This window comes from Macaca thibetana, chromosome X (genome assembly GCF_024542745.1).
Source record: "Macaca thibetana thibetana isolate TM-01 chromosome X, ASM2454274v1, whole genome shotgun sequence".
In the NCBI taxonomy this organism is placed as follows: domain Eukaryota; kingdom Metazoa; phylum Chordata; class Mammalia; order Primates; family Cercopithecidae; genus Macaca; species Macaca thibetana.
In genome coordinates, this window is record NC_065598.1 from 31,223,740 (window position 1) to 31,235,864 (window position 12,125).

Genomic DNA, 12,125 nt, shown 5'->3' on the forward strand with positions numbered 1-12,125 from the left:
TAAGCACTTGGTTCTCCATGATTCTGTAGCACTTGAACACTCCTCCAACACAGAGCTTTTGGGATGGCATTATACTTAATTTCCCCAGAGTCTAAACCCTTCACAGTGTCTTACAGAAGTCATATATATATTTTTTTAACTTTTAAATTTGTCTGTACCTGACAAGTACTTAACATAGAACAGGGGTTTTCAAAGTGTGGTCCATGATTCAACAGCATTAGCCTCATTTGAAAGTTTGTTAGAGATGCAGAGTCTCAAGCTCCACACCGGACCTACTGAATCAGAAAGTTGGCATGTGGAGCCCAGTTATCTGTGTTTTAATAAGCCTTCCAGGTGAATTTGATGCTTGTTAAAATTTGAGAACAACTAATGTAGGAAAACATGTTTATTTGGAGAACGGCTTCATATTTATCATTTTTTCCTGAGTTCTGTGGTAGAACCACAAGCTGAATCATTTTAGGTCTTCTTAAAGAAAGAAAAAGTCAAAGAAGAACATGCTAGAAATACATCAGTAGGTATCTTCTCCTTATCCCCGGTTAGTGATAGGCCCACGTTATTTGGAAGAGCAGATGGCTAGGCACTCTGTCCAGAAGTGACCCCATGATGCAAAATGATTAGTACAGGATCATTAAAAAAGAGATATGAGGAAAATGTTCAAAATCTGTCAATATATTTAAAAGATCAAATCCTGTGCTCAATGATGGTAAGAACAAACATACATAGATACAGATAAAAGACCTGCTTAGAAAATCTTATCTTACCAAAGTAAAGAATATAAATGGCTCTGATGTAAAAATTGCTTGTTTGAAAAAAAAAAAAAAACTGTTCTTTTTTTTTTTTTAAAATGAAGCCACACAAATACTCCTATTGGTTAGTTAACTATGATCCCATCATGTCCTCTCACAAAGTTTACTACTATGGCTATATAGATCAAGTTTCCAATAAGAAATTATTGAAGAATTTATAAACCAGAGATAATAATGGGTACTGTTTTTGTAGTATCAGTGTTATGATAGTATGTATATTTCTGGTTTCTAACACTGAGAAAGGACGAGAGGGGTGGGTCATTATGGAAGCAATAAAAGAGAATCCGTCTTTAAAGCTTTACTTGATATAGCATAAGCAGTAAAGGGAGTTTTGTTTAGTATGTCCTTGGACCAAATAGGATAATTACAATGTCTTCTATGTACACAGTAGATGCTCAATCAGTGTTGATCGAATGAAAGAAGGAAGGGATGAAAGAAGGAATGAAGTGTGCAAAAGATGAGGTTCTAGATCCCTGTGACAGCAAGTTACCACAGAGGTATACAGATGGAGTGTAATGATGTCTACATGACTTTGGAAGAATCTTAGGAAACCTTTAAAAAACATACATAATTTATGATACTGTTCTTTGACATATATAAAGAATCTCATAACTGGAAATGCCTTCATATTATTCAAATTTTTAAAGGTGTTTGCATTCCATGAGTTCCTATAGTCAAGAAGGCACCTACTCCTTATATTAACGTGTTTTTGCAGCTTTTGTGCTATTTGTGAGTTTACTCATGAGTAAAGAAAAATGGTATAATATTCCTTTATATACTACTTGTGCTTGGTGAATAAAGAGATTGACTACATTACTCAGTGTGTGTACCATTTAAAAATTAGAAAGGTTTATCATCATTTTAACTTTTTTCTCACCTGGTTTAGATATTCATTTCTACTTGGTCAAATATTAGCATTAGTTTGGCTTTAAGAGCTGATTCATTGAAATCATTTTTGGTTGATTTTAATACAATTGCTGAGTTCTAAAGGCAATGAGGAATATAATGCTTTAAAATTTTATATTTGAAACAAGTGTGATTTTTAAGGGGTACACTGAACTGGGTTCATTAATCCATTGGTTTATAAAAGGAAGATTTAAAAGTTAATATACCTGAGAATCATTTCAAAAAAGAAGATATATGTAAAAAAGTGAAGTATTTTATACCTGTATGTCCAAAATAGCTTTAAAGTATTGCTTTTTTTATTTTTAATTTTTTTTGAGATGGTGTCTTGCTTTGTTGCCCAGGCTGGAGTGCAGTGGTATGATCTCAGCTCACTGCAACCTCTGCCTCCCGGGTTCAAGCGATTCTCCTGCCTCAGCTTCCCAAGTAGCTGGTCTACAAGCGTATGCCACCACACCCAGCTAATTTTTGTATTTTTAGTAGTGATGGGGTTTCACTATGTGTTGGCCAGGCTGGTCTCAAACTCCTGACCTCAAGTGATCCGCCCTCCTTGGCCTTCCAAAGTGCTGGGATTACAGGCATGAGCCACCACACCCAGCCGGTATTGCTTTGTTAAGTCCAAACTTAATAGGACTTTGAGAAGAGGAGACAAAAAGAGCATGGGAATAGCAGTTCAAAAAACCTGAGTCAGATCTTGACTGATACAAGTTATGTGACTGTGACTGTGGTACTTCATGTTTCTAAGCCTCGGTTTCCTTACGTGTAAAAGGGAATAATGATAATAGGTAATCATAATACAAAATCACAAGGTTGTGATTCTTAGATGAGAGAATGCACATGAGAACTTTTTGTAACTGCAAGGAGTGATGGTTTCCTACACCACAAACAGTCAAATGGTCAAATAGTAACATGCATACCAATGTGTCTACTCTGAGGAAGAAAATAGGACTTCGTTCCCACAGAAAATTTCAAACAGGCAAACCAATGTCTCTTACATTTCTATTAGAAGATTCAAAGTCAATTTGGAACTCTCTATACATTGATTCCATACATAGGTAAATTGTGACTGGGTCTGACTGTATTGTTGGTGGTCACATCTCAACTGGTTTCACCATTTTGACTGATATTACAGACAGCTAAAAAACTAGCATGGCTTTCCTTGAAAATTAAATGAATGGATAATGCAAATAACCCAGGATATTCTGATATCAAGTACACACAGACTGATAGTATGTAACTCTAATCTTTCTGTTACACTATTTTGCCCAAATTTAAGACTCTTTCTTTTCTCAGGTTTATATCTACCTTTCTACTACTCCAGTTCTCTACTTTTAATTAATTAATTAATTAATTAATTTTATTTATTTTTTTGAGATGGAGTTTGGTTCTGTCACCCAGTCTGGAGTGTAGTGGCGCAATCTCAGCTCACTGCAACCTCTGCCTCCTGGGTTCAAGCGATTCTCCTGCCTCAGCCTCCGGAGTAGCTGGGATTACAGGCATGCGCCACCACGCCCAGCTAAGTTTTGTACTTTTAGTAGAGATGAGGTTTCACCATGCTGGCCAGGCTGTTGTCAAACTCCTGACCTCCAGTGATCCACCTGCCTTGACCTCCCAAAGTGCTGGGATTACAGGCATGAGCCACCATACCTGGACAGTTCTCTACTTTTTGATTTTTCTTTGTCTTAGCAGACAGAGGCAAAGATGAACTTGTACTTGGTTTTTATCACGAATTAAAGATTGACATAGCATTGTGACTAAATTCTTTAGTTTCATAGAAATATAATGTCTTTTTTTGACATTTACTATTTAAAAAAATATTATGTCATAATAGTGGTGGGCTCAAGCTTCCCGCCACAGAACTTGGAAAATGCTTTAGCCTCACATACGTTGGTCTAAATATAAAATATTCTCAACAGGACGTATGAATTGCTTTTCCAGTAATGGGAAAAAATTGTTTGATGTGAACTTCATTTCTTGCTTTCTTCTCTTTCTGAACAAGGCTTCACATTTATAATGTAGCAGAATTATCATCAAAGAAAAGAATGGAACTAACTTGACTCGGTTATATGCAAACCAAAACCTTGGATTTATCAGCTTTCTGCTAAAAACACTTTTTAAGCATATCTTTAAGGTCATGTTAAAAAATAGAAACATGAAATTTGCTACAATATAGAGCAGATACCACAAACTGAACTGTTTAATAGGAGAAGGCTGTGTATATGTGGGTTTAGGGATGAAGAGTTTAAAAGTTAGAGTTATACAAGGAGAAATATAATTTCAACAAGCCACATTTGTATTATGAATAAAGAAAGCAACTTCATTGGTTTTAAACTAAATTCTGTCAAATGTGTATCTCCCCCAGATATCTAGAGACAGAATCACAGGACTGAACTGGATGTGACCTTAGACAAAATAAATTTCCTCATTTAAAAAATGAGGAGAATTAAAGCTGAGAGAGGTTAAATGGCTTTCCCACAATAACATGGTTAAATAATGGCTCAACTTAAGTTTGAAGTTAGACCTCGGAATAGTCACTCCAATGCTCTTTGCTGTATCATACTATCTCCTTACATGTGTTTTCCTGTACTTATAACCAAGTTTTTATTCACTGTAAAGAATGGCTACATATTAAGCTATTAACAATTTTTTTTTTTTTTTTTGAGATAGAGTTTCACTCTTGTTGCCCAGGCTGGAGTGCAATGGCGCAATCTTGGCTCACTACAACCTCTGCCTCCCGGCTTCAAGCAATTCTCCTGTCTCAGCCTCCCAAGTAGCTGGGATTACAGGCATGCACCACCACATCCGGCTAATGTTGTATTTTTGATAGAGATGGGGTTTCTCCATGTTGGTCAGGCTGGTCTCGAACTCCCGACCTCAGGTGATCCACCTGCCTCAGCCTCCCAAAATGCTGGTATTACAGGCATGAGCCACTGACTCCGGCCACTATTAACAGTTTTTCATACCTTACATGCAAATAAATAGTACAACTAGAATGGATCACTTAGCATTGATTAAAAAAAAAAACTTTTTCCACTAGTCATAATCCTTTGACCTCATTTGGAAATCTACATGCCACTGTCACAAATCTTTTACCACATTCTGAAAGCAAATGTGACATTCTACTCTCTAAAGTAAATTATAAAATATAATTCTAGAGCACTTAAATGGGACTAATGTGGCCATTGGTTTCCTTTGGACATTTATTACTTTCCTTATTTATACTTAAGATGAAAAACATACTAAGGATGAAACAGATAAGATTTTAATAGTACTCAACCACTATGGAGCAAACAGAGAAAGGCATATAATCACTTAACTATATTCCCTTGCTTTAGTCGATGCCACTTATAACAATCTATAATACAAATACTTCAGGACTATCCATCACGACAAGAATTAAATTATGTGAGATCTCAAGAGGTCTTGGATTTACAACTTATTTTTATTAAAGATCTAGCAATTCTTTAACAGGGCTTTCAATCACACCCCTAAATGGACTGACAATAGGAAAGTGATCTGGTTTATTACATTTTTCTTATTAAAAAGTTAAAACCAAGTATTTTTAAACCCAATTTCCTCAGGAGCATACCTTCTGCATCCTATGAAATTGGAAAGGAGAGAAAATGGTTCTCTAATTCTATGGTTAAACTAATTTTAGGGTGTTGGGATATAACATGGTGTCCTTCACACTGAGAAGGTAGACACATCTCTTCCACCACAACCATTACTCTATGTGAATTAACTCATTCAATGTTACAGTAACCATGTTGGAGATGAGTAAATGGACAACCACAGAGATTAAGTGGTCTCAAGGTCACTCAGCTAATATGTTAGATTCCAAAATCTGTGTACTGTAATAATAATAATAATAATAATAATAATAATATCAAGAACTAGAATTTGTAGAGTGTTTATCATTTGGCATGTTTGCTTCCAAGCACTTTCCATTTATTTTGACTTATTCATCCTAATAATAAACTGATATTGTAGGTAATTTTATTATCCCATTTTTTTTTTTTCAGATGAAAGACTGAGGCTCAGAAAGGTTACGTAATTTGCTCCAGGTCCCACAGCTAGTAAGTGTGACCTTGAGCACACCGACATTCCCTGTATTTATTGTGCAAACCTACGAAAAACTTTCACATGTAAGTTTGTGATAGGATGCTCTTTCTTTAAATGACTTTTGGACATATCTTACTATTGACTCTTGTTTAAATTAGGATTCCAAAGGGAAAGATGTTTTTAAGAATCCAAGCAGTAAGAGTACAAAGGAACTGCATGGCGGCAATTCACTTCTTCCATCATGATTCAGCATTATTTTCTACGTTTATTGTAAGAAAACTGCTACACAGAGTTTAGATGTTCCCTCTAACTCTCATGTTGACATGTGATCCCCAATGTTGGAGGTGAGGCCTAGTGGAAGGTGTCTGGGTTGTAGGAATGAATCCCTCATGAATGGCTTGGTGCCATTATCACGGTAGTGAGTGAGGTTTTGCTCTAGCAGTTTTCATGAGAACTGCCACCTCCCCTCCCTCTTTTTCTCCTCTTCTCTTGCCGTGTGATCTTTGTACACCAGCTTCCCTTAGCCTTCTGCCATGAGTGGAAGCAGCCTGAAGCCCTCACCAGAAGCAGATGCTTCTTGTACAGCGTGCAGAACTGAGCCAAATAAACACCTTTTCCTTATAAATTACCCAGCCTCGAGTATTCCCTTATAGCAACACTAAACAGACTAAGACATATACTAAAGTCTAACTTTTCATTGCTTCCAAAATTAATATTAATAATTTGAAAACATTTAGATGGGAATTATAAACTAATATAAAATATCCTATCCTCACAAATATTACCATGAACATTAAATGAAAAAAGTACTTTCATTGTTCTTTACAAATTGTATCTGTATATTATTTTACTGTAACAAAGGACAACAATGTTTACTATGTGCCTACCTGCAGAAGCTTCCATCTGGTGTTCAGGTCTTCCAGGGTGCTGAGATTATATGGTGAGAGCTGAATGCCCAAAGTGGTAAGCTGGCGAGCAAGGTCATTGACGTGGCTCACGTTCTCTTTCAGAGGTGCAATTTCTCCTCGAAGTGCCTGTGTGCAATAGTCAAAAGCAAATTGGAAGATAAGAATATTTAAAACAAGAAGAATTGATACCTGGGCTTATTCTCTTTAGGGTGCGGTGCCAGTAATGTTTGCTGTATGCTATGGTTTGAATGTTTGTGTTCCCCCTCAAATTCCTATGTTGAAATCCTAAAAAATAGAAAGAAAAAGAAATCCCAACACCTAAGGCAATGGTATTAGGAGATGGGGCCTTTAGGGAGGTGATTTTTTGGGATTAGTGCCCTTACAGAAGAGACCTCAGAGAGCTAGCTAGCTCCTTTCGGCATGTGAGGGTGCAGTGAGAAGGTGTTTTCTATGAGGAATGGTCCTTCCCCAGATACCAAATCTGCTGGTATTTTGATCTTGGATGTCTCAACCTCCAGAACAATGAGAAATACATTTTTGTTGTTTTACAACCTATCCAATTTATGGCATTTCTATTATAGCAGCTGGAACAGACTAAAACAGTCTATTATGGTAGTATTATAACAATGGATATTTGTTAATGGAGGAATAATAACTGCTATTTGTTGAGCACTTCCTAGGTGCCTAATGCCATGATGAGCTCTATCCATATATAAACTGATTTTATTTCTTTCCAACAATCCTATGAGGCCAGTAGTTGGAGAATTATAATTTTATATATGAGAAAACAAACTTGCAAAGGTTTGTTTTCAAAACAAACAAACCTTGCCAAGCTCTCATGGGTAAAAATTGAGGAACCTGGGATACATATATACAGGTTTGCCTGCCTCTAGAATATATATTCTTAACTATTATATTATATGCTTCCCCTAAGAAATTCTGGATTGGCAAAGTAACAGGAAAAAATATATTGTTGCTGGATTCTAAATTCTACTCATGTCACAACCAGAAATGGATCCTTAATTTTTTTACAATAGAAAGAAACATTCAGTCATAAAATATTGCATGCATACTTTGCACCAACCACATCGTAACAGTTTCATTTAGGGAGTAGGATATTTTGTCAAGTCCTAAGAATGACTTCCTGATCTCCTGGTATTTTAGTCTTTGTAGCAATGACTTCAGAAGGCTCCCGAGGGGCTTCTCAGCTCTCTCTGAAGCACTAGAGCAGAAGTCTCTGATGCAATACATCACAGCAATCCATTGAGCAGAAGAACCCTATGCAGATATGGGGAGGATATTACCATGCATCATATCTACCCTATCGAGATGGCATTTATGGATCTTTAACATGATGCATGATGTCCAAATGTTCCAATAAGCAATTTCTAAGGGACAAATTCCCTCATTTAGGAGAACAGTTTGTGTAATGTAATGTCTGTGTACAAGGACAGCATCACTTACTTGACTACACGTGTTGTTTTGACTTGCTTGATCTGGGCAGGTGTTATTTCTCTGTCTGGTTCACCATGTTGATAAAACCACGGGTTACACTGACCTCATTTATAAGCCTTGCATTTCTTCCCACTCCAAATCAAAGGAGCCAGTATGTACATTCAAAATAAGAATGACATTATCCTCTCAAATCAACCCGAATACTTCACTAAACTGTGGTGTTGTGTAGAGTATAAGACTGTTATGTAGTTCTTAGATAATAATATAAGACATTGTGATAATCACTCTGTTTAACTTAAAGTTTTAAAAAGTGATCATTAAAAACATTACATTAAGCAATCATGGGGTTTCTTTTGGAGGATAATGAAAATGTTCTGGTATTAAACAATGGTGATGGTGGCACAATCTTGTGAATATACTAAACACCATTGAATTGTACACTTCAAAAGAGTGAATTTTAAAGTATGTGAATTATATATTAATAAACACAAACAAAAGAGACCCCTTCTGACCACACACGTACAAAAAAAATCATATGTGATGTATTCATCTTTATTCAACTTCGTGTTAGTGGAATGCCATTGGAATCAGTGTGAAATTCAGAAAGTTTTATAGGGGTTGATACTAAATATTATTCCATTTCCTTATGAATAAATACATGGATTAAAAGTATCAGAATAAGTGCCCGTGGAGAAAGGTGGTTTAAATCCGTATACATGAATACTTATCTCTAAAAGGAAATGATCCATAATAATTTTGTTTCGCATAATAGAAAGGTTAGAAAACAGATTTCTTAAATGTCAATGGGGGAAACTTGGACAGGGACAACGATTACAAAATGAAACCATTCTCTTCTGGATAATAACGTGCATTTCTAGTAGCCACAAATAAATATTATGTGAGGGGAAACTGTAAATAGGAACCTCTGCAGAGAGGGCAAGCCAGCAGGCAACATCTTTCAGTAATACAGGTGAGTCCTTTATGTTAATCATCTCTCTTTATAAGCAAGACTCTCAAGCCAGTAAGCTGATTATCCTATCTCGTTAAGTCATATCTAGATTTCAGTTCCCTTTAGGTGACATAATGTATATTTTCAAATGTCTCTTATTAGAATATTTTGATTTTCATTTTCTCCCCCAAATTCCTGAGCACACATTTTAATCCTGCATCAATGTTTTGGAGGATGAAAGGGATTCAAAAATAAGTTTTGGTACTCATAATGAATTGCGACGTTCTCCCTTTTCCTCTCTTTTTTTTTCTTTTTAAAATTTACTTTTCTTCTTTAAAGTTTACCATAAGATCTTGTCATTTCTTTTTTTTTTTTGGCTCCTTTCAGGCAATGATAATGGAAGTTCTCTTAACTAATCGCCACTTAAGACTCACCAAATTAGCCAAAGTCTTCATTCTGTTTGTGAAACAGCAGTGATGGGAACCTCGCACAGCCTCAATAAAATGTTCGAGGTGCCTGTCAGTAGGTGTGGACCTTCTGCTCCCATTAGTTGACTTTTTACAACCGTCAGTTGTGTGTATGTTCTCAAACCTATCTTTGACAGTAACTATTGTGACTACATAATTTCATAAATATCTCCTAAATCATAAAAATATTAGTTTAAAAAGAAAAGAAAAAAGTTATGATTTCTATAAAAACCAGGCCAAGTACTCTGGAAAGCTACTTCAAAAAGAAAAAGAAAATAAATATTGTTGAAGTAGTTGTGAATAAGACAACTGCTAAAGATGAAGAAAACAACCCAGACCAGGCGCAGTGGCTCGCGCCTGCAATTCCAGCACTTTGGGAGGCCGAGGCGGGTGGAAGGGTGATCACTTGAGGTCAGCAGTTCGAGACCAGACTGGCCAACATGGTGAAACTCTGTCTCTCCTAAAAATACAAAAATTGGTTGGGCGTGGTGGTGCATGCCTGCAGTCCCAGCTACTCGGGAGGCTGAGGCATGAGAATCGCTTGAACCTGGGAGGTGGAGGTTGCAGTGAGCCAAGATGGCACCACTGCACTCACTCCAGCCAGGATGACCCAGCGAGACTCTGTCTCAAAAAACACACACAAAAAAAGGAAAAAATGCCAAATGTTCAGTTTAATCTGAATTCCTAAATTTCTGTTAAAATATTTGACAATGGAAACTTTGATTGGTGCGAGGTCAGTTGATAAACAGATAACTGGGGGCAAAGGTTCACTTCAGGGAAATCTCTAGATGGGGCTGAGCAGACTAAAGGACTTCAGTCGTCTAGAAATCATGAGGGCACTCAACACATGAAGGTGGAAGAAAGGAGATAACAGATGGTAGGAAAGATAAAAAGGAAAAGGAGGCAGGAGAATGCTCATGCCAGTCTTCACTTTGGCATTTGACTTAGGTTTCGGTAGCAGCTCTGTACCACCCAAGGATGGCTCACTGCTGTGGGATCTCAGTGCCCAGAAACATACATAACAAGAAGTATGGCCACCTAAACACAGAGTCACAAGACCCTCACCCTGTAAAGGGTGAACACAGGTACTTTGCTATTTAAATAGATGTGACATTGGTTTGGCTATATTTCACAGATTAGAGCTTTTAATATGATACACATAAATTTGTGTTTAAATTATTAAACACTATACCTAAAATGTCAAAAAGCACAGTTAACGCTGAGCAATACAATGTGCTATTTAAATGATATCAGGATTGCATTAGGTTTTACTCTAGCTTGGAAGCAGTTAGTGAGAAAACATTGAAGAAAGCCATTATACGGTGGGTTTTCTTCGAATCCCTTAAACATCTGGAATATGTTCTCCATGAAACAGCAAACCAAGTCTAATTTTATTATGACTAGTTTCACGCAGGCAGAATTTTCAGTTCATTAAATGTTGTCTGATTATAGATACAAAAGTACTGATTTAGAATGATATGTAAGTCTGATATAATAAGTTTTTTCTTCATAAAAATTAAATTGCCTGTCATATCTTTGCTTATCTTTATGTAGCTAAGGATTTGTTCAAATACACATTTAAAATTACAGTCATCTACTACTTTTCTAAGACAAGGAAGGAATTGCCTATTAACAAGGGAATCTCATTTTTGAGAGAGGAATTTTGACTTGACAGTTAAAAGAACATTTCTACTGCAAAGCACAGAAGGTCAGTTGGAAAGACTGGAAAGAGTAAATTGAGGGAATTCTGCTTGGAGGGGTTTTATTTCCTCTGTGAAGTAGGAATCAACAGACCTGGTATAGTCTGCAGTGCCTGGCATAGCGTGCAGTGCCTGGTGTGCAATGAATAGTCACTGAATGAAAACATGAATTAAGGGTAAGTGGGAACATTTGAATTAATCGTAATAGAGACTGTGAGAGGGAGTTGACCTAAGAAATGTAATGAGGTTGGCAAACAGTGTTGAGGGCCCACTTGAGGATGAGGTTCAACATTTTTTAGCAGAATCAATCTGCCTGACTTTCTCATTTTCTCCAACAGTGTTGCATGTAAGCATGGAGAAAACAGTTGATCCAGGTTTGGGGTTTCGTCAGATGACTGTGGCTCACACATTTAGGGATAAGGAAGTTTCAATACTAGCCAGGATGTAATTGAAAAAACATACTGTGGAATCTAAACTGGATTAGGAGGAAAGCAAAGCAAAATGAAGCTTGTAGAGAAAGTAGAGGGGTCAGTTGTGGAGGTCCAGGATAATCCATAAAAGGCCACAGCAGGAGTAGCTGCACAAACAAGCGACATAATGTGAGCATAATGGGATGCTCACATTAGCTCTACTGGATTTGCCACTTATGAGTTTATTTATAAATGGTGTGAGATATATATATATATCTGGCAATATATATATATATCTGGCTATATATATATAAATATATATAGTGCTACTCAGCATTTGAAAAACTTCCCTTCTTAGGGATGTTAAATATTCCTCCCAAAATCTTAACCGCTAACATAGAGGTCCTATCTCACTTACTACGAATTCAGAATTACTAGGTTCCAACAATGAAGTGTTATTCTTGG

The 12,125-nt window shown here is 36.6% G+C and overlaps 1 protein-coding gene across 15 annotated transcripts in view; it reads right to left on the minus strand.

The window, feature by feature from the left end:
• Positions 1-12,125, minus strand: part of DMD (dystrophin) — a 2,269,491-nt gene that overhangs the window by 330,242 nt on the left and 1,927,124 nt on the right. For all 15 annotated transcript variants that reach the window (XM_050777140.1, XM_050777144.1, XM_050777148.1 and 12 more), the window contains one exon: positions 6,659-6,805. In XM_050777140.1, the coding sequence (XP_050633097.1) occupies positions 6,659-6,805 (147 nt within the window). The remainder of the gene's footprint in view (positions 1-6,658; positions 6,806-12,125) is intronic.